Consider the following 23,841-nt stretch of genomic DNA (forward strand, 5'->3'; position numbering starts at 1 on the left):
TCAGACATGCCCAATCCTTTTGTACCTGTGGGAAATATTTAGTGGCTTATACATGCATACGTATAGGAAAGGGTTTCACACTGAAGGCTTGGCCTTATAAATTCTGTTGGGCACATGGACATTCGCAGGGAGGAAGATCACAGTTCTCCGACCCAGTTACTCAATGTGTATGGCCAGGTTACAGTTCTCTTATTAATTACAGCAGTTCCTAGGAGGCAGCATGTTTAAACACTAAGAAAACTGGACGCTTAAAAGTAGAATCTCAAGTTTCACATAATTCATTTAATATGCAAAGATACTTAAGGTTTCTCAGTAACTGCCCCATAGATATTTTCGATGTAGGTTTCATACACAGTATGCTCGTCTGCACAAAGGGCACCAATTATGGCTTAGCTCTAAAACAGAGTTCTTGTAGAAGGAATGCTTTATAAATGAGTGAAATAAAAATGCTCCACCTAATACAGAAGATATTCCTGATACCTCTTTAAGTGTGGATACACATTCACCAATGTACAGGCTGCAGGTGTAAACTGGAAACAAAAGGCATACTAATAATGCTGACCAGAAATTGCATAATTTAACATTCATATCCAAAATAGGTCGCCACGGCCGCCACAAAAAGCAAGAGAAAATGACTTCATAGACAACTACAATCACAATCTTTTTTTTTATGCAATAAGTAAATGCATAGTAAGACAATTTTATCTTTTTTTTTTTTTTTTTAAATAAAAGTTTTTGTAAAATCATGGATGGTTCCCCATTGACCCGTTCAAACCCCAATGCCCATAAAAACTTGCTTACAACCTCTGCTAGTAAAAGCCAGATCTCCTTGTGAAAGAAAATAAATTATGTTGTAAAAGAAATAAAACTCAATCTTACAGTATGAACTCTTTACACACACATTTATATATCTATAAGACAATAGAAAGTTATTTACATTTGTGAATACAAAGTAGCTCTCGGGTGCGGTGGAAAGCTTAAAGTGTATTTTAGAACAGAGATGCCAGCCATTTTTTTCTTGCAATATGCAAAAAAAAAAAAAAAAAATGCTTCTCATAGATACCGTATTGGCTTAAAGAGGACCTATAAGTAGATCAACAGTGGCCAACTTTTTGCTCTTATTTTATTCCAACTACTAGTATTTTCTTTTTTTAATCTGCCATATGGTTCCAGAGATATAGGCCTGTTTATATAGTGAGAATTTTCATGGTCTTTAGAAGAAACCGGTACTAGTAGGGTAAAAATGCAGAGGAGCCTAAAGACACGCCCCAGAGGATGTGTGAGCCAAGCCCCTGAGGATCTGAGAGCCACACACCCGAAGAACGGGGAGCCACGCCCTCTTGTAAAGACAATAAAAATTAACTTTATACATAAAAAGGTCATATCTGGAACCGTATGGTGGATTTTAAGGAAACAATGAATACTCATGGGGGAGAAGTTCGAATATAATAAGAAAACTGGTCACTTACGACATAGTGACAGATTCGCTTTAAAGCCAGCTTCCACTTTTTTTTTTTTAAAACAGCTATTGTCCGTGCAAAATTCTGTGCTAATTTCTTAAGACAATTAAGTATACAGCCTAATTTGAACCTTTAATGGTAGCCCAATTAAAAATGGTTTTCTCCGTGGTCATACAAATATAAAAGAATATATTTTTCTATGTCCACCCGACTTCTGGGCCTCCTGGCCCAAGCTAACTCCATCATATATGCCAAAGAGGCAGTTAGTTCAGGTCAGTATACAACATGGTCAGGCAGGGTCTTGTGATCAGAGCAAGTACCGGGTATCACGGACATTGTGAAGATGGCCTTAGCCTTGGTCACGGCAGCTCAAATTCCAATACAGGCATGTGACCATTTCTGCATGTGAAGGAAGCTGGCTAACCGCTCATATTAAGGCTTTATTCATATGACCATTTTCAATTTTGTAACTGCAAACAACGGATCTGTGAAAAACAAAGCCGAGGCGAGAATGTGCTAATTTTTACGCTAATTTTTACCTCGATCTCTTTCAAGAGTCAACTTTTTAATTTTTGTGTCTACGTAGCAATATGAGGATTTTTTTTAATAGCTTTGTAAAGTATATTGTTATATTGATATAATATGCACATAATATTTTGGTTGCTTTGTATAAAATTTTTTTTAGAGGAATTGCAGCATCGGGAAAAATGATAATTCTGTTTTAATTTTTACTTTAATTATTTAACCCATTACGGTAAACATCGAGTTTATTTTATTTTGTTATATTGAAGATTTATTGACTGGCAATACCAATTTTTTTTTTCTATTTATGGCTTTGCCTTTAAATAAAAAAAGGGAACCTTCAAATTCAAAAAAAATTTTTTTTTTAGTCCCCATAGGGGGCTTGAACCAGCGATAGTTTGATCGCCTGTTCTATACATTACAAAGCTAAACCCAGGTGTTTGCCTTTGTGTATTTTCTTGATATTTATCGCTGTTGGAAGGGTTATGTAGTTTACCTAAGTTTTTGCCGATTCCTAATGTGTCACATTTTGAAAAGTTGTAAAAATGTTGACGCAATTGTACTCCAAGTATCACCGTGGAGTAATTTTATGTAGACCAGCAATTTTTTAATCTGACTTTTTGAGCTAAAAAGTCACAAAAACCCCCACTTCTTGTTTTGGGCAAGAGTCACCCGTGTGCATCATTTTGAAAAATTTGGTGCGAAAAAGAGCAACAAATACCATCAGACAGGTGACTGAAACCCCAGAAAATGATAAAATCAGGGCCAAAGTCGCTAAAGGCCACCATGTGGCTGAGATCCACAGGAATATCAACCCATTTGCATCCCGCGATTGGAATAGTGCTCCTCCGAGAGAGCATCCCTTAAATGTTGCTATCAGACAGAAATTTAAGGGGTTAATGGCAGCGATCGCCGATCACTGCCAGATGCCAGCTGTGTAACATCTCTGGTATCCATCAGGTATGATGCCGGCTCAGAGTGTTCCATACATCCGTACCTGGCGTGTGAAGTAAATGTATGGCGGATGTCGGAAAGGGGGTGAAAACCATATGTATGACTAGCGCTACTTACTAAAGCCAGACCCTTTTTTCCATGTATAGGCAGAGACAAAGATGCTGGAAGTAAAGCTGCCGGGACCAAGACTGTCATCAGACCAATGGGGGACATATACAAAACTTTTTTCATACATCATTTTTTTTTCTTCTCAAGAGCCATTGTAAGGCATGGGATTTTTACTGTCTTTTCGTCTCCTCTTTTTGAAAAGCTATAACTTTTTCTATTTTGCCATTAACAGCCATACAGTGGGCTGTTCTTTTACAAAGTTGTTTTTGTAGTCAAAAGGTTCGGGCGCTTTAATCTAGGATTATATGGAATATTTGAAGTTATGTTAAGGGGTATTCCCATCTCCAAGATCCTATCCCACTATGTACTAGGTGTAGTAGTAGTAATAATAATAATAATAATAATAATAATGATAATATTAGCAAGTACCTCCAATTCACTATGTTGCTTACCCTATGTGCAGGGCATTGCACTAGCTTCGATAACCATGTTTACGGCAGCTGTCACCGAGTGGTTGTAACCATGGATACCTAAGCTACTGCAATGCCCTGCACATGGGGTAAGTGACAAAGCAAATCAGAAGAACTTCACATTTCTAAATTGGTGGCATTTGGTAATTATTACTACATATTGGGATAGGATTTTGGAGATGGCAATACCCCTTTAAGCTGCAATAATAATAATAACGAGATATTAAAAGATTTGTCCTAAAAAAAAAAAAAAAAAAAAAAAAAAAAAAAAGGCATGTATTCCACCAAGGAGTTTGATTTAACAGAGTGATCCAGTGTTCAGAATCCTCATCTCTTGGCCAGATGCCCTTACCGCCCAGGATCCCCAGATTACTGCCGATTGTTGGAGTTCTTAGCACTAGGACGCCTTTAAGAAATGAATCAGCACAGAATATTGACCCTATTAAAATCATAAAAATGGTACTTGAGGGTGTTCATTTACTTTTAAATCCAATTCGCTTAAATCGGCTTCCTAGTAGATCGATATGCTACATTTACAAAAAGAAATAAAATGGCTGTCATCCCATCCTGTAAATGTTGGGCATAAGGTGCCCATAATCAGAGGAGAACAATCAGCCTGAAGCATTTATAACTAACATGCACGTTCGGCTCAGCCAAACATGTCCGCCTATTCATATGGAGAAAGTTTGGGACAACCCAGTCAATAAACGAGAGAGGACCCCAGTAAGGATCGGGCAGTCCCCCACGTATAGCCTGATCTGCCTATACTCATCAGTATGGTCAGCATAAGATGAGATTTCAGGTTCTGGCTTCTCAAAACCACCAGAAGAGACACAAATCTAAAACTGAACACCCATCTGCTCTTTATTACATTATGAAAATAGTGTAGCTACCCATGTAGTTTTTTCCTGAGCGTCTGCAAAAAAAAAAAAAAAAAAAATCCAAGAAACAAAAAGACAAAAACCTACGTCAGCAAATTATTAATTTGCTTCTGTCTATTTTTTTTCCTCCAAGATTACAAATTCTTCACCAATAAATTTTTTTTTCACCTCTCCAGCCAAGAACATGAGGATGTAAAGCTAATGCTATGCCACAATCATTGAACCAAGCGGAAAATAAAAATAAATTCTACTCTACGATCTGCTGAAGCAACACAGAAATCATGGGATTTAATTGCAAGAGGAAGTAGGCTCTGGGAAATTTAAGAAAAAAAGAGTGAAAGTCCCCAATGAAGATCTGAATGTACAATGGTACAAAGGTTCTCACTTGCTCAAAAAAAAACCAAAAAAAAACCCCAAAATGGCTAAGAAAAAAAAAAAAAAAAAAAAAAAAAAAAGGACAAACACGTAATGTTACAAGATCAAGAATCAAAAGTCACTAACAATAAATAAAACCCTGAAATGTTGCAAACATTTGCAAACCGACTATCATCCGATCAGACTAAACGCAGAGAACATCGATGAGCTGCGTATTTACAGATCCCTCAGACTCCGGACGTCACGTGATTCAAATGGTAAGATGTGCCTGACGCAACCCGCGACAGAAACTAAATAACCGAACTTTGTCCGGTTGTGATGACTTGTCCCTGGGCTACTTTACACATTGACTTGTCCCTGGGCTACTTCACGCATCCAAATCTCACGGGTTAAATGTGTAGGACGATTTGATTGAGTCGCTGGGAATTTTTCCGTACTAAAGTTAGGTACAAAAGTTGTCCTATATCTTTACACTGTGTGTTGAACTGTAAACTAATGTAGTTTGAGCTGACTGTATTCTCCCCAGTTTCCACAAAATAAGTTAATACTGAGGTGGGTCATTCAGAAAGAGTAATGAAGGCAATTAAATCAGATCTGCATAATCCCGTTTTTTTGAAATGTCTGGTTGCTCAGAGACAAGTTCTTCCTATTTCTTCTCACTGTTCTCCATGCTTCGATAGTTTCCTTCCTTTCCGATCAAAACTTGCTGAGGACTCCTAGTAACTCGGAACAGTCCGCCGGAAAGCAAACTAAACCCATCATAGCTTATGTGTTCAGTGCAAGTCCTGACAAAAAGCAAACAAAAGCCACTTAGTCTAGAGGTCCTTGGAAAATAAGTCTGATGTAACCTTGTTCCCCTGAAAGCTGGTGTGCGCAGAATGGACACGCCGCATGGAAAGTGTGAGTACCATGAGGAAGAGGAATCTGGGACCAGTAGGAAGTTGTTTTTTCTGAGCACACGTGTCCACAGGGGCTAAAGGCATGAGTCGGAGGGCCAGCATCCACATAAAATCCAGCTTCACATCCCAGCCACAGAGGAACGTATGGTCCAACAGACCGACACATTGGACATTCCCGGTCTTTCCCGTCCCGTTCCTCTTTATTCCCCCAGTTGTGGTAGCCGTGCACATGTCCACAGGTTAGATAAACCCAAGGCTGTTTCTCATCAACAACGTCCTTTCGTTTCATGCTGGGGAAAGCTAAGGTGTTAAAGCCGACGGGACATTGAGGCCTCGCTGCGTTGATTTCCTGTCTCAGGGCTTCCAAGTGTTTCACAGTTGGAGTTCTGGAAAGGCCTTCAGCCGTGCGCCATAACAAAGTGGCTCCACATAAATCAATGAGGGACCCATCCTGAAGTTCGTTGCTTTCATTTTCCACCTGCAAAATTGTAACAATTATGGTTATTATTGCTCTTTAGCAGGAAATAAAATATATATATATTTGAGACAACCGCTTTAACAAGTCATTGTTAAATGCACTTTAAACAACTGTGTCTAAACTACGTTGATAACAATTTAACTAGTGGGTGCTAAGAGCTCCTTAAAGAAGCACAACCATTAACATTCTTATTGTTTAGCTGTGTGTACATGTGCATGTAATGTAGTGTCAGCGTCAATACACTCATCTACCTACGCCTACTCCGGTGTCCAGCTCCGTTCTGCTCCTCTTCTAAGTGATGTCACCGTAACGGAGACCTGCCGTCTCATTTCTACGCTCTATGCGTGAGACAGACGGCGCTGATACAATGAAAGCCTTTGTTGCCTCGTCCTGATGCTTTATACACTTACATGCTCACATCTTGCACAGCAGTATGCACCCTCAAACAGCCGGTCGAGGGTCAATACTGCTGTGCAAGATGTGAGCACGTTGTGCATTTGGAAGCCCAGATACTGGATCTAAATGTGCAGCTGGCAACACGGAGATCCATAGACAATATGGAAAGGAGTCTTCTGCTCACTGAGCAGACGCTCAATGGGATAGATGAGGGGGGGGGGATGCTAGGTTGGAGCTGCAGGACAATGAAGCAGCTAGCTGGGTGACAGTTAGAAGGCGGGGTAGAGGGAAGAGCACCAGGGAGGCTAGTCCTGATCTGGCACACCCCAATAAGTTTGCTAAGTTGGCAGATGAGGGGAGTGTTAGTGCAGGAGTAGCACTGCTCCAGCAAGGCATGTCCTCTGAAAGCCGGAGGAGTGTCTGCTCCAGTAAGAGGGGAAATAGGAGAGCAGGGCAGGCCAGACAGGTTCTGGTAGTGGGGGACTCAATTATTAGGGGAACAGATAGGGCAATCTGTCACAAAGACAGTGATCGTCGAACGGTGTGCTGCCTACCTGGCGCTCGAGTCCGACACATTGCTGATCGGGTTGACAGATTACTGGGAGGGGCTGGTGAGGATCCAGAGGTCATGGTGCACATTGGCACAAATGACAAAGTTAGAGGTAGGTGGAAGGTCCTTAAAGATGATTTCAGAGAATTAGGCTGCAAGCTTAAAGCAAGGACCTCCAGGGTGGTATTTTCAGAAATACTTCCTGTACCACATGCCACGCCAGAGAGGCAACGGGAGATTAGGGAGGTTATTAAGTGGCTCAGGAATTGGTGAAGGAAGAAGGGGTTTGGGTTCCTGGAGAACTGGGCCGACTTCTCAGTTGGCTACAGGTTCTACGCTAGGGACAGGCTGCACCTCAATGGGGAGGGTGAGGCTGTGCTGGGGGAGAAAATGGCTAGAAGGTTGGAGGAGTGTTTAAACTATGGACGGGGGGGGGGGGGGGGGGGAGGGTATTCCTTTTATAGGAGGGGAAGACAGTGCAGATAGAGACCTGGGCACAAATAATGAAATTAGGGGTGGGGGTGGCATGGGGGGGTGGGGTTAGAACAGTTAATAATTTAAGAATAGAGGTACAGAGAGATACATAAAGTGCACGTATACTAATGCCAGAAGCATCGCCAACAAGATGGAGGAATTGGAGCTAATGTTGTTGGAACATAATTATGACATGGTGGGGATACCTGAGACATGGCTGGGTGAGAGCCATGACTGGGCGGTTAATTTACAGGGCTATAGTCTGTTCAGAAATGACTGAACAAATAAGCGAAGAGGAAATCGGAAAACCAGGGGAAGAGTCTTGAGGAGATCATTTGCATATTCCCCGTGCCTTCTGGGATAAGTGAAGAGTCTCCGTGAGCTCAACGATCACTGGGTTTTGGCCGTTGCAGCTGAAAAGAGGAAATCGGAAAAACCGCGCGCCGATATTTTGGCTCATCTTTCATCGTTTTTAAGAAATCTCAAGATGGAAGAGGCCAGGAGCCATTTGGTGAGCTGCATTTCTTGCTACATGTTCACAGATTTACCAGTGGAAAAGCCAAACTTCACATGCCACAAATGCAAGCTTGTGTCCCTGTTGGAGGAAAAGTTGCAAAATCTCGAAGAGAGGTTAGCTACGTTGAAGATCATTAAGGAAGGTGAAGAGTTCTTGGACAGAGCAGAATTATCTCTTCATGTTACAGAAAGAGAAGAAATTCGAAGTGCACCTGAAGAAACAGAGGAATGGAGACATGTGACCCAGAGAAGCAGGAGGATCAGGAGGCAGTCAGCACCCATACTGCTCAGAAACCAGTACCAGGCTCTCACGCAGGAAAACGATGAAGAAATACATCAGGATAAGACTTTGCCAACAAACAGCAACCTTGTACGCCTTCAGAGTCCTCCTGGATGGAGAAAGAAAAATGTTGTGAAGAAGAAACGGAGAGTGGTGGTCATGGGGGATTCCCTGTTGAGAGGAACAGAGGCCGCTATCTGCAGACCGGATATAACTTCAAGAGAAATGTGCTGTCTTCCAGGTGCAAAAATTAAAGATGTGTCTGACAGGATATCAGGACTCTTCAGACCTACAGATTACTACCCATTCCTGCTACTACATGTGGGGACAAATGACACCGCAAGAAACGACCTGGAAACCATCTGCAGAGACTTTGAAGACTTAGGCAAGAAAGTGAAAGAACTGGGAGCGCAGGTGGTCTTCTCTTCCATCCTCCCAGTGGATGGCCATGGAACAAGGAGGTGGAATAAGATTCTGCAGGTGAACAACTGGCTACGTCGATGGTGCCGTCAGCAACGATTTGGATTTCTGGATCACGGAGTGAACTACTTATACGATGGACTACTTGCTAGAGATGGGGTGCGCCTTACGAAGACTGGAAAGCATGTATTTGGAAGTCGCCTTGCTACACTTGTAAGGAGAGCTTTAAACTAGAACATGGGAAGGGAAGCAAAAGACCAGAAAAAGCCATACACCTGATAAATGCTATTGAGAACTCTGCTATTAGAATTGGAAAGGAAGAAAAAAGACGAAAGAATCTAATTAATAAAAATATTGGAGAAAGAGAAACCAATCACAAACTAAAATGTTTCTATACTAATGCACAAAGCATGGGCAACAAACAAGGAGAATTGGAACTACTAACACAGGAAAAGAAATATGATGTCATTGGAATCACTGAAACTTGGTGGGACAATACACATGATTGGAATACAAGACTAGAAGGATACAACTTATTTGCAAGAAACAGACTTGATAAAGGAGGAGGGGGTGTCGCATTGTATGTTAGAAACGCGTATATCTGCACAGAGATTGAAGCTTCAGAGACTGGGAGTTCTGTGGAAACTGTTTGGGTAAGAATACAAGGACAGAACAATGGAAAGGACACCATTGTAGGCATTTACTACAGGCCGCCTGTGCAAGCTGAAGATATGGATGAACTCTTTATGCATCAAATGGCCAAGTTCTCCAAAAAATATGACATAGTTGTCATGGGAGATTTCAACTATCCAGACATTTGTTGGGAATCTCTCTCAGGCAAAACTAACAGGTCAAGGAAATTCTTATCCTCTCTTGCTGACAACTTTATCTTCCAAAAGGTAAGGGAGAAAACAAGGGGAACTGCTACCTTGGATCTAATCCTTATAAACAGGGAGGAAATGGTTGAGGAGGTAAAAGTGGCTGGGACCCTAGGAGGTAGCGACCATGCTATTTTAGAATTTTGGATAACTAGAGGCGGAAGACCTGTGAAGACTCAGACGTCAAGGTTAGATTTCAGAAAGGCAGATTTTAAGGGATTCAGAAAGAGAATTGGAGGGATCCAATGGCTGGATATCCTTAAAGACAAAAATGTACAGGAAGGATGGGAAATCTTGAAAAATGAAATTCTCAAAGCACAGTTGTTAACAATTCCGAAAAGAGGGAAGAATAGGAAGCATTTAAGGAAACCAGGATGGATGAACACAGAACTTAAGCACATGCTAAAAAGGAAGAAAAAAAATGTTTATAAAATGGAAAGAGGGAGGCATATCTAAAGAAGAATATAATGCTGTCTGCAGAACCTGCAGGGCACAAATCAGATTATCTAAAGCTGAAAATGAATTGAGGCTTGCAAGAGATGTCAAAAGAAATAAAGGATTTTGGGGATATGTCAAAAGTAAAAGAAAAGTCAAAGATGCTATAGGATTTTTACAGGATGAAAATGATGAAATGGTAAGACAGGATGTTGAGAAGGCTGAACTTTTAAATTCCTATTTTGCATCTGTTTTCTCTCAGAAAGGAAATGTAACATCAACTGTTATTCACTGTCCTATTAAGGGAATAGAAGAATCCAGGATATCTATAAACAGAAAGATAGTGAGGAAACACTTAGCTAACCTAAATGAATTCAAGTCTCCAGGTCCAGATGAATTACACCCCAGAGTACTGAAGGAGATAGCAGAAGAAATTTTTGAACCCCTCTCCATGATCTTTGAAAATTCTTGGAGAACAGGAGAAGTGCCAGAAGACTGGAGAAGAGCAAATGTTGTTCCTATCTTCAAAAAGGGGAAGAAGGTGGACCCAGGCAACTATAGGCCGGTGAGTCTGACTTCTATACCAGGAAAGATCTTTGAACAAATTATTAAACAACATGTATGTCAATACCTGGATAAGAATGAAGTGATTAAACAGAGTCAGCATGGGTTTGTAACTAATAAGTCATGTCAGACTAACTTAATTTCCTTCTATGACGGTATCACTGATTGGGTCGATCAAGGAAATGCTGTAGATATAGTATATCTTGACTTCAGCAAAGCATTTGACAAAGTCTCTCATACAATCCTTACTGAAAAAATGACTAAGTATGGAATGGACAAGGCAACTGTTAGGTGGATTCATAACTGGCTTAGTGATCGGACCCAAAGAGTGGTCGTAAATGGCTGCACATCCAGTTGGAAGAATGTCTCAAGTGGGGTACCACAGGGCTCTGTCCTGGGCCCTGTATTGTTCAACATCTTTATCAACGATTTAGATGAAGGAATTGAGGGTAAACTGATTAAATTTGCTGATGACACAAAGCTTGGAGGGATAGCTAATACTAGAGAAGAGAGAGGATTCAAAAAGATTTAAAAAAAACTGGAGAAGTGGGCAGCAACTAACAGAATGGTTTTTAACAGGGAGAAATGCAAAGAACTACATCTGGGCAATAAAAATGAAAAAAGCATATATAGAATGGGAGGAATAGGGCTAAGTGACAGCACATGTGAAAAAGACTTGGGTATACTAATAGATCACAGACTGAATATGAGTCAACAGTGTGATGCAGCAGCAAAAAAGGCAAATGCAATTCTAGGATGTATTAACAGAAGCATACAGTCTAGATCACGTGAAGTCATTATTTCCCTCTACTCCTCTTTGGTCAGACCTCATCTGGAATATTGTGTCCAGTTTTGGGCACCACATTTTAAAAAAGACATCAACAAACTGGAGCAAGATCAGAAAAGAGCGACCAGAATGGTGACCGGTCTGCAAACCCTGTCTTATGAGGAAAGGTTGCAGGATTTGGGAATGTTTAGTTTGCAAAAGAGAAGACTGAGAGGAGACTTAATAGCTGTCTACAAATATCTAAAGGGCTGTCACATTGTAGAAGGATCAACTTTATTCTCATTTGCACAAGGAAAGACTAGAAGCAATGGGATGAAACTGAATGGGAGGAGACACAGATTAGATATTAGAAAAAACTTTTTGACAGTTAGGAGTGATCAATGAGTGGAACAGGCTGCCACGAGAAGTGGTGAGTTCTCCTTCAATGGAAGTCTTCAAACAGAGGCTGGACAGACATCTGACTGGGATGATTTAGCGAATCCTGCTTTGAGCAGGGGGTTGGACCAGATGGCCCAGGAGGTCCCTTCCATCTCTACGATTCTATGATTAAGCGAGGGGGAGGCGTATGTTTATATGTAAAATCACCCTTAAAACCCATCCTTCGTGATAATATAAATGAATCTAATGAAAATGTAGAGTCCCTGTGGGTAGAGATAAGGGGAGGGGGGAAAAATAATAAAATAAATTACTGATAGGAGTTTGTTATAAGTCTCCAAAAATAATGGAAGCAACAGAGAATATCCTCATAAAGCAAATAGATGAAGCTGCAACTCAAGGAGAAGTCATTATTATGGGGGACTTCAACTACCCTGAAATACATTGGGGAACAGAAACCTGCAGTTCCAGCAAAGGTAATGGGTTTATGACAACTAAGAGAGACAATTACCTTTCACAACTGGTTCAGGACCCAACAAGAGCGGGGGCACTGCTAGACCTAATATTAACCAACAGGCCAGACCGCATATCAAATGTAAGGGTTGGGGGTCACTTGGGTAATAGTGATCACAAATTAATACGTTTTCATGTATCCTTTAATAAGATGTGTAGTAGAGGGGTAACAAGGACACTAAACTTCAGGAAGGCAAATTTCCAACGGATGAGAGATGATCATGGTGCAATTAACTGGGACGATATCCTGAGACATAAAAATACACAAAGAAAATGGGAAATGTATATTAGCATCCTGAATAGTACCTGTGCACAATATATACCGTATGGGAATAAACATGCGAGAAATAGGAGGAAACCACTATGGTTAAATAGAGTTGTAAGGGGTGCAATAAGAGATAAAAAGAAAGCATTTAGAGAATTAAAGCAAGTAGGTAGTGATGAGGCATTAACTAAATACAGAAGATTAAATAAATTCTGTAAAAAGCAAATCAAGACAGCAAAGATTGAGACAGAGACTTAATTGCCAGAGAAAGTAAAATAATCCCAAAATATTCTTTAACTACATAAATAGTAAGAAACTAAAAAAATGATAGTGTTGGTCCCCTTAAAAATAGTCTGAGTGAAATGGTGGATGAGGAAAAAGCCAATATGCTAAATTACTTTTTCAACAGTATTTACACAGAAAATCCCATGACGGATAACATGATCAGGGATTAAAATTCTCCATTAAATGTCACCTGCTTAACCCAGCAGGAAGTACGGCGGCATCTTAAAAAAAAAAAAAAAAATCAATCACAAAAATTGACAAATCCCCGGGCCCGGATGGGATACACCCCCGAGTACTGCAGGAATGAAGCAGTCATAGATAGACCATTACTTTTAATCTTTAAAGATTCCATAATAACAGGGTCTGTACCACAGGACAGGCGTAAAGCAAATGTGGTGCCAATATTCAAAAAGGGGACAAAAACTGAACTTGGAAATTCACTGGTCAACAGCATTTTTGGTGCCAAAGATATTTCATCGAATTTAGGGTATTTTTGGGGTGCTGATTCTGAATATGTCATCAGTTTTGCCAGATTGGCTCAAGTTTTTGAGATTTTTGGTATCTTATTTATAGCACTTGTTGGTAAATGCGACGCATCATCTCATTAATTTCTTTGGATTAGTACTTGAACTGAGCAGTTCTCAATATAGTTTTGTGTTAATTAGTGTTCTAAAAGTTTGTTCATAGCTTGATTTTTGCACTAACTTTATGTTGTTGTCTGTTTTCCAGTGAAAAGCATGAACTCATCAAGAAGAAGTTGTCTTAACGATCCAGACTCATTCTGTTACATTTGTGGTGAATACACACTGCCAAAACATAGAAGAAACATAACAGACTTCGTAAAAAAAGTGTATTTTGCCTATTTTGGGGTTATGCTTGGGGACCAAGACAAGTTTTGGGCACCACACATAGTGTGCAAAGCATGTATCGAATTATTACGAAAATGGAGCAAAGGACAAAGAAAAAGCTTCAAATTTGGTGTTCCAATGGTGTGGAGAGAGCCAAAAAATCATCATGATGACTGTTATTTATGGTAAACACAGGTACAGGCACATCTTCACAATGAGGGACAGGCCTTCTTGCAGATTCCATGTTACTCCCATTTTCGTTTCTTATGCTTATTGAATCCTTGCACTTGCACTGCACAGAAATAACAGTCATCATGATGATTTTTTGGCTCTCTCCACACCATTGGAACACCAAATTTGAAGCTTTTTCTTTGTCCTTTGCTCCATTTTCGTAATAATTCGATACATGCTTTGCACACTATGTGTGGTGCCCAAAACTTGTCTTGGTCCCCAAGCATAACCCCAAAATAGGCAAAATACACTTTTTTTACGAAGTGTGTTATGTTTCTTCTATGTTTTGGCAGTGTATATTCACCACAAATGTAACAGAATGAGTCTGGATCGTTAAGACAACTTCTTCATGATGAGTTCATGCTTTTCACTGGAAAACAGACAACAACATAAAGTTAGTGCAAAAATCAAGCTATGAACAAACTTTTAGAACACTAATTAACACAAAACTATATTGAGAACTGCTCAGTTCAAGTACTAATCCAAAGAAATTAATGAGATGATGCGTCGCATTTACCAACAAGTGCTATAAATAAGATACCAAAAATCTCAAAAACTTGAGCCAATCTGGCAAAACTGATGACATATTCAGAGTCAGCACCCCAAAAATACCCCAAATTCATTAAAATATTTTGGACACCAGAAAAAAAATTTTTTTTCGTTGACCTGTGTTATAGGCCAGTAAGTTTAACCTCAACTGCGGGTAAAATCCTGGAGGGTTTTCTAAGAGATACTATACTGGAGTATCTGGAGAAGAATAACCTCATGACCCAATATCAACATGGGTTTACAAGGGACCGTTCCTGTCAGACTAATCTGATAAGCTTTTATGAACAGGTAAGTTCAGGACTGGACCAAGGGAATGCAGTGGACGTGGTGTACATGGACTTTTCAAAAGCTTTTGATACGGTGCCACACAAAAGGTTGATACATAAAATGAGAACAATGGGGATAGGGGAAAATGTGTAGGTGGGTTAAGAGCTGGCTCAGGGATAGGAAACAAAGGGTGGTTATTAATGGAGCACACTCGGACTGGGTCACGGTTAGCAGTGGGGTACCACAGGGGTCAGTTTTGGGCCCGCTTCTTTTTAACATATTTATTAATGACCTTGTAGGGGGCATAGAGAGTAGAATTTCAATATTTGCAGATGACACTAAACTCTGCAGGGTAATCAATACAGAGGAGGACAATTTTATATTACAGGAGGATTTATGTAAACTAGAAGCTTGGGCTGATAAATGGCAAATGTGCTTTAATGGGGATAAATGTAAGGTCATGCACTTGGGTAGAACGAATAAGATGTATAATCAGTTGCCCCTCTCAAACATACCAAAACTCGCAAAATCAACAGACAGACCTAGCACCCCAGTCTGACCAAAGAACTGAGGCGGGCTTCTAGGACTGCTGAGCGGAGATGGAAAAAATCCCACTCCAATGAGGACTTCATCACATTCAGACAGTCCCTCACTACTTTCAAGGCCACACTCGCTGCAGCAAAACAAACCTACTTCTCATCTCTCATATCCTCCCTGTCTCACAACCCTAAACAGTTATTCAACACCTTCAATTCTCTCCTCCGCCCCCCAGCACCTCCTCCCTCTCCACTCATCTCAGCTGAAGACTTTGCCTCATTTTTCAAGAAGATTAATATCAGAGACAGTTTTGGTCAATAACCCCCAGTGCCCTTCCTCCTACCTGCCCTGCCCTCCTCCCCCAAAACCAACTTCTCCACCATTACAGAAGATCGACTCTCCACTCTACTCTCAAGATCACATCTCACTACCTGTGCACTTGACCCGATCCCATCCCACTTCATCCCAAACCTCACCATAGTTTTGATCCCAACCCTAACCCATCTCTTCAACCTATCACTAACAACTGGTGTTTTCCCCTCAAGCTTTAAACATGCCTCAATCACACCTATCCTCAAAAAGCCCTCTCTTGACCCATCCTCTGTATCTAGCCATCGTCCTATATCGCTTCTCCCCTATGCCTCAAAACTACTGGAACAACACGTCCATCTTGAACTATCCTCCCACCTCTCTTCTTGCTCCCTCCTTGACCACTTGCAATCCGGCTTCCCGCCACACCACTCCACTGAAACTGCCCTAACTAAGGTCACCAATGACCTACTAGCCGTCAAGGCCAAGCGACACTACTCTGTCCTCCTCCTCCTGGACCTGTCCTCTGCCTTTGACACAGTGGACCATTTCCTATTACTACAGACCCTCTCATCTCTTGATATCACAGACTTGGCCCTATCTTGGATTGCGTCATAAGTAGCAGACCGGACATTCAGCATCTCCCATTCGCACACCACCTCCTCACCGCGCCCCCTATCCGTCGGAGTCCCACAAGGTTCAGTCCTAGGGCCCCTGCTCTTCTCCGTTTACACCTTCGGCCTCGGACAGCTCATAGAATCTCATGGCTTTCAGTATCATCTCTGTGCTGATGACACACAGATCTACATCTCTGGACCAGATATCACCTCCCTACTAAACAGAATCCCTCAATGTCTGTCTGCTATTTCATCCTTCTTCTCCGCTAGATTTCTAAAACTTAATATGGACAAAACAGAATTAATCATCTTTCGCCCATCTCACGTGACCCCCCCCAACAGACCTATCCATTAAAGTAAACTGCTGCCCACTCTCTCCAGTCCCACAAGCTCGCTGCCTCGGGGTTATCCTTGACACTGATCTCTCCTTCAAACCACATATCCAAGCCCTTTCCGCTTCCTGCCGACTTCAACTCAAAAATATTTCACGGATCCGTACATTCCTCAACCAAGAATCTGCAAAAACCCTAGTCCATGCCCTCATCATCTTCCACCTTGACTACTGCAACCTCCTGCTCTGTGGCCTCCCCTCTAACACTCTCGCACCCCTTCAATCTATTCTTAACTCTGCTGCGCGATTAATCCACCTGTCCCCCCGCTATTCCCCGGCCTCTCCCCTCTGTCAATCCCTGCACTGGCTCCCCATTACCCAAAGACTCCAGTTCAAAACCCTAACCATGACATACAAAGCCATCCACAACCTGAGTCCTCCGTACATCTGTGACCTAGTCTCCCGGTACTTACCTGCTCGAAACCTCCGATACTCACAAGATCTCCTCCTGTACTCTCCTCTTATCTCCTCTTCCCACAATCGCATACAAGACTTCTCACGCGCATCCCCTCTACTCTGGAACGCTCTACCACAACATATCAGACTCTCGCCTACCATGGAAACCTTCAAAAAGAACTTGAAGACCTACCTCTTCAGACAAGCCTACAACTTGCAGTAACCACTGATCCACCAAACCGCTGCACGACCAGCTCTACCCTCGCCTACTGTATCCTCACCCATCCCGTTGTAGATTGTGAGCCCTCGCGGGCTGGGTCCTCTCTCATGCTGTACCAGTCGTGACTTGTATTGTTTAAGATTACTGTACTTGTATGTATTATGTATACCCCTCCTCACATGTAAAGCGCCATGGAATAAATGGCGCTATAATAATAAATAATAATGTGCTTAATTGTAAAACACTGGGCAAAACTGTCACTGAAAAAGACCTGGGTGTATGGGTGGACGACAAACTCACATTTAGTGGCCAGTGTCCGGCAGCTGCTGCAAAGGCAAATAAAATAACGGGATGCATTAAAAGAGGCATAAATGCTCATGAGGAGGACATAATTTTACCTCTATATAAGTCACTAGTGTGACCACACTTAGAATACTGTGTACAGTTCTGGTCTCCGGTGTATAAGAAAGACATAGCTGAACTGGAGCGGGTGCAGAGAAGAGCGACCAAGGTTATTAGGGAACTAGGGGGTCTGCAATACCAAGACAGGTTATTACACTTGGGGTTATTTAGTTTGGAGAATCGAAGGCTTAGGGGTGATCTTATTACAATGTATAAATATATGCAGGGACAGTACAAAGACCTTTCTAATGATCTTTTTACTCAGACCTGTGACGGGGACAAGGGGGCATCCTCTACGTCTGGAGGAAAGAAGGTTTAAACATACTCACAGACGCGGATTCTTTACTGTAAGAGCAGTGAGACTATGGAACTCTCTGCCATATGATGTTGTAATGAGTGATTCCCTACTAAAATTTAAGAAGGGACTGGATGCCTTTCTTGAAAAGTATAATATTACAGGGTATATACACTAGTTTTCTTAATATTGCATTGATCCAGGGAGCTAGTCTGATTGCCGTATGTGGAGTCGGGAAGGAATTTTTTTCCCGAATGTGAAGCTTACTGTTTGCCACATGGGGTTTTTTTTTTTGCCTTCCTCTGGATCAACATGTTAGGGCAGGTTAGGACAGGATATGGGTTGAACTAGATGGACTTAAAGTCTTCCTTCAACCTTAATAACTATGTTACTACATTGTGATAGTCACTTCCGGGTCACGCAGAACAACACGGAGGAGTCTACATAGTGGTGGTGTCATTTAGAAGAGGAGCAGAACAGCGGTAGGAGAGTATTAATACACACTACATCACATACAGATTTAAACAATAAAAACGCTTCTTTAAAGTTGAAAAGAACATTATTGTGCATAACTGTGTGCGGCTCTGACAGTCTTCCATTCCTGCACAATGGATGGGTCGGCTGAGAGCAGCATGCAGTTTGTAATGCCATTTTCCATATGTCCTTTCCAGCTAGATGCCAGACACCATTTACAGCCCCCACCCCAAGCTCTACTTATGCAGAAGTAAAATCTATCTGCAAGTTTAACCCACTATGGGTATTGTAGAAAAAGGTCTTCTAATTCATGGTCGAAATCAACAGTAAGTGACCTCTGGGCTGGAATTACACAATGTTAGATTGCAATAATTGCCCTGTGTGACTGGTTATAGAGGAGTTTCTTGATGAAAGCAGCAGGATTAAAGTTACTGTAGTTTGCTTGGCAGGGAATTCGCAGGAATTTCTCGTCCCAACTTTGCAGAGCATCACCATATAAATACCTAGCTCTGCTCAACACTGGGGTCATTATCTGGATGTGCGCCTGATAAACGGTGATTTCATATTGGCCTTTGTAAACCTTGCCTTTCCCAAAGACCATGAATCATCCAAATTCTAGTCATACGGGACTTATCACTAAAGGCGTATGATGCGGCATACCAGAAATGATCCTGTCTGGAACAATTAGAAGCCGAGTGCATAGAGCGCTCACATATATGTTTAACGTAACAGTGCTAGATAGGCAAGAAATTTAGTAGCGCGGACCGTAAATTAATGATCGTGCAACAACTAGAAGACACATCAATTAATACAACTAGAAGTGTAGGTACAAAGGGTGCACTGGTGAGGTGGGACCCAGCCCTAATGAAAGCGAACCAAAAGCTCATTCACCCAACAGCCAGCGACCCAAAAAACACTTAAATGCTCAACAAAGTGTTAATGTGTTTTCTTTGGGGAGAAAGCAGCTACCTGAAACTTCTTGCAGCTGCTCATCTTCCCTCAGAACAAAAAAAAAAAAAAAAAAAAGAAGCGTTGGCCAGTTAAACTATTTATCCCTGCTCTCCTCTGGCATATGAAGCCAGGAGTCCCTCATACACATCAGATGGCTGTGGTCAGGCCCATCAAAGTTGACAATTTCAGATGGCATGAGCAAGCTCAGGTGTTATCTGTGTATATTCGGCATGCTCGTATATTTTCGAGTCCCTGCTGCTGTATGTTTTGCGGCGGAAGACGCCTACAGCACATGCAGGGATTGTCTGTTCATTAGGCAATGCACGCATGTTTTGCGGCTGTCTATGATCCGAGCACACTGATGATAATCGGATAGCTCCCAAGCATGCTCTGGTAACACGTTCTAGTGAGCACGTTCGCTCATCACTAATGGTTATGTATGGCAACTTTAAAGGGTTATTCCAAAAAAAAAAAAAAAAAATTATCACCCATGAAAGAGATAGGGATTAAAAGGCTGATTGCTGGGAGCTCGATCACTGGGAACACCCATAACGGGGCTGTTCAACCTCATCCTGCACATGCACAACTAGGGATAAGTGGATCCGTTGAAGTTCGGGTTCTTGCACACAACCAGAACTTTAGTTCAAAGTTCACTTAGGATACCAGAACCCCATTGAAAACAACGTAGACCCGCACTTTGTATTTGGAAAATCTCTCACTCTCACAGAACTCCAAACATTAAAATGGACTTCTGGGAGAAGTCAGTGTTCGGAGTTTTGTACCGGATAGTGTCCGGTGCTAACTCCCAACTTTTCAGTTCGGGTTTGCTCATTTCTATGCACGGGACCCGTGCTTTATGGGTCGTCTATGGGGCTGCAGAGCACTGCATTTAGTCCCATAGACTATTAGCAAACGCTATGCATGCACACGTCCACTGCATTCAGCAAGTGGGGTGCAGAGCCCTGTCTTCGGGATCGCTAGGGGTCCTAGTTGTCAGACCTTCAGTGATCAGCAAATTATTTATCCATTTTATTTATCTATTTTACTCATTTATATAGCACCATTAATTCCACAGCACTTTAAGGACATTATTTAGCTCCTATTCTATGTATATGGGATAACTTCATTTTTTGGGGGAATAAACCTTTAAGTCACTTTTACTGCATATGATGCCACTTTAATAAATGGAAACCATATAGGTCTAATACACATTATGCATTGGGTCCAGAAGCCACAAGTTACACCACTAAAAGCAAAAGAAGAGAGGCATACAACTTCTGGAATGGGAGCTATTTCTAAGTCTACAGTGGGCTATAATCCCACACTTACGATACAAGCGCCACATCAGAGCAGTGCCATGTTCGCCTAAGATCTGATCAACATGCCGGAGCCGTGGATCTTAAAAGCAGCAGCCTAGTGGTTAATAGAAATGACTTGATATGCCAGGCCTTTGCAACTCAATCTGTCAAAGAACAGCCCAGTTATATAAAAGAAAACATGTTACGATGAATCATCATCATCATCCAGTATTCCCATTTTTTTTTTTTCCCAAAGAGGAACAGCGTGTTCTGAGCTTGACAAGATGAAATTCGCTTGAAAAGTGCTATAAATATATTCATGGCGTGAGAAAATAGACCCCTTTTTTTCCCTGCAAGAAATCTAATCAAGTAAACATTTGTGTATTTTACAGTAGTATATGCAGGCCTACCGGGAGACCGCTCAAGTGCCTACCGGGCCGCACGTACCATTTTTCCTCTCTGTTGGGCAGAGCGGGTTTCTCTCAAACTGAACACATTGCCGCACACAGATATCTCTCTCCAGACCCCCGGCTTCGAGTCCTCGGTAAAACCATTACGTGGATGCATAACAAGGACACCATTTGTTGTTAGCCCATCCATCTGTCCATCTACAGTCTTCCACTTGGCAGCTTTTTCCTGTTAAAAAGGGGAGAAAAGCCAAAAGCAATCAACATGCTTCAATACGTAATGAAAAAAAAAAAGAAAAAAAAAAAGATTAACATGTCTTGATTTTTTTTTTTTTTTTATCTGTACCCCAAGAAAAATATTCTTTGACGAATCGAAGCCCGCAGCGTATATTCTTGCAGTGAAGGGGGGATTTCTTTCACATATTATTCTGCACGCAAATCTCGAGATGGTGCTCTGAACGGACTGCGTATCTGTGTTGCTCTGACTTCCAGGAACGGTGTCGGTTACCACAAAATCAATAGGGCCTTCTGTCGACCTTCCAATCTAGAAATACATTAAAACAGAGATAGGAAACAGGAGAAGCTGTGGATATAAGCGTAATGCTGTTTATCAGGATAATTAGGGGATTATTAGCAATTCCGACAAAGAAATATCTGTAGAGAATAAACTTCATCCCAGCATGAAGGGTTGGTTTACTGATATGCTTAATTAGAGAGGGAAATATTATAATCTAGTTTTAAGAATAAAGTTATATTTGGGCCGATATATAAAATGTGCTGGAATCAGGACCTTCTATACAGCTGTAAAAAGAAAACGGATGCTGGGTGACTACTAATAGCATCCAGCACATTCACCAGACACTTACCTGGAACATGTCTGTGTTGCTGTCATGTGTGTACTCTACAACCACAGTTTGTGCCCGTGACAAAGTGTAAGATATGCTGTGCTGGTCCTTGTTACTTATTGCCTAAAAGAAAGGAGTATCACATATTAGAGATCCATATATTTTACCCAGCGTAATAACCACCCAGCAGCAGGGGGGCACAACCCCTCACCACCCAGCAGCAGGAGGTGGCACAACCCCTACCACCCAGCAGCAGGGGGGGCACAACCCCCACCACCCAGCGGAAGGGGGGGGGGGCACAACCCCCACCACCCAGCAGAAGGGGGGGGGAGCACAACCCCCACCACCCAGCAGAAGGGGGCACAACCCCCACCACCCAGCAGAAGGGGGGGGGGCACAACCCCTACCACCCAGCAGCACCTCACGGGACAAACAGACAGCCAAGCGCAGCGTTTTGGTGGTCTTCGGCACTCCTATTAAGAATGACTGCACATAATCGGCCACTGCTCCAGGTCAGACAATCTCAAGATCGGCAGGGGTCACAGCGATCAGACCGTAGCTATCATATTACATTGACAAGAGATAACATCCAAACTTGGCACGACCCTTCTAAGTTTGCAGTAACCATGAGATCCCTGCCGGCCACACAAGATCAATTGACTCAGCCGAACACACTAATGAATTTACAACAGGGAGAGAGGAAAAACCTGTTTCCAGACTCCTTTATCATTGGCTAGTTTCCCCTAAAAGCAAAAGGATTAGGCGTTAAAATCCAAACAGCCTGATCCTTCCCTCCTGACTAAAGACCCTCGTACACATCAGATAGACAGTGCTGTCAAAACTGGAGAGTTCGGCTGACTCATTTTAGGTGTGTGTGAGCCTTTAAAAGCTTAGGAGGGAGCACAGGACAGGTAGATAGTAGTGCTTAAAACCAGATCTTCGGGCACATGCACCTTTGATGTCTACAGACAGTGGAAGATCAGGTGCCGACAGACCTCTCCATTGCTCCTTCTCCAAGGACTGAACAATACAGATTACGCTACGTAAATCTACCACCACTAAATGTTGCCACCCGACCGATGCCGTCATGCCAGCACCAATACAGGTCATTGGGAATCACAGTGCATGCAGAAACAGAATATACCCTAGCATTAAGAGGCTGTGCTGGGAAAGAAGGGAAGGTGTATATATAACTGCATTACAGGACACCGCTGCTTGTACCGGGTAAGTAATAGCAGTCACCTTTGCTGCCTGCGGCGTACAGGCAATGTGAACAGTACTTGGCTTCACCCCATTCGCTTTCAGTCTTTTCAGTAAAGCAAACCTGCTTTTCCGTCTCCCCCTGTCTCCATTTGGTAGAGAGCCATTGTACCTACAGAATATGAAGAAAAAACCACCGCAAGATAAAGTTATACAAAAAGGAACATTCCTACTTTATAAAGTGCGGACTCTTCCTGCACCGAAATCTGACTGACAACTGCTGAAGTCAACGATTCAAGACGTGCTATTCATTATTAAGCCGATATCCCAAATGTTGACCGGAAACAGGACTGCGTTGTCTGGACCATCGCCTCAGAGGCATTCTGGTGTAAAGGTGGTCAGAATGAGCGCATGGCCACTACGCACCTTTTAGAGAGTCTTTCACCCCCCAGAATAGATGTTAGTCAGTGATCACTCTAACAGTAATATGTACAGCGCTTGTATAAATTTTTTTTTTTTTTTTTTTTTTATAGGTGCCAAGTCCCCTATACCATCTTACAGCTCATTTAAAATCCATTTGAAGGAGGAAGGGCAGACTCCCTTTAACTCCTAAAGGCTGCGGTCTTACAGCCAGGGAAGGAAGGCGGACAAGTCTGGTGATCGGTGGAGATCCCAACCATCAGAGCCACTCCGATCTGATTGTTGTCTCCTATATTTCC

At 42.1% G+C, this 23,841-nt stretch overlaps 1 protein-coding gene across 1 annotated transcript in view; it reads right to left on the reverse strand.

The window, feature by feature from the left end:
- Positions 1-262: 262 nt before the first annotated feature.
- PELI1 (pellino E3 ubiquitin protein ligase 1) overlaps positions 263-23,841 on the reverse strand; it is a 61,756-nt gene continuing 38,177 nt past the window's right edge. The window contains exons 3-7 of the mRNA XM_073553761.1: positions 23,165-23,294; positions 21,944-22,045; positions 21,424-21,621; positions 21,118-21,306; positions 263-6,147 (exon numbers count right to left, since the gene is read on the reverse strand). Coding sequence (XP_073409862.1) covers positions 5,581-6,147; positions 21,118-21,306; positions 21,424-21,621; positions 21,944-22,045; positions 23,165-23,294 — 1,186 coding nt within the window. The 3' untranslated portion in view covers positions 263-5,580. The remainder of the gene's footprint in view (positions 6,148-21,117; positions 21,307-21,423; positions 21,622-21,943; positions 22,046-23,164; positions 23,295-23,841) is intronic.

This window comes from Dendrobates tinctorius, unplaced genomic scaffold, assembly GCF_039654945.1.
Source record: "Dendrobates tinctorius isolate UK_male_01 unplaced genomic scaffold, ASM3965494v1 ptg000203l, whole genome shotgun sequence".
NCBI classification, from domain to species: Eukaryota; Metazoa; Chordata; class Amphibia; order Anura; family Dendrobatidae; genus Dendrobates; species Dendrobates tinctorius.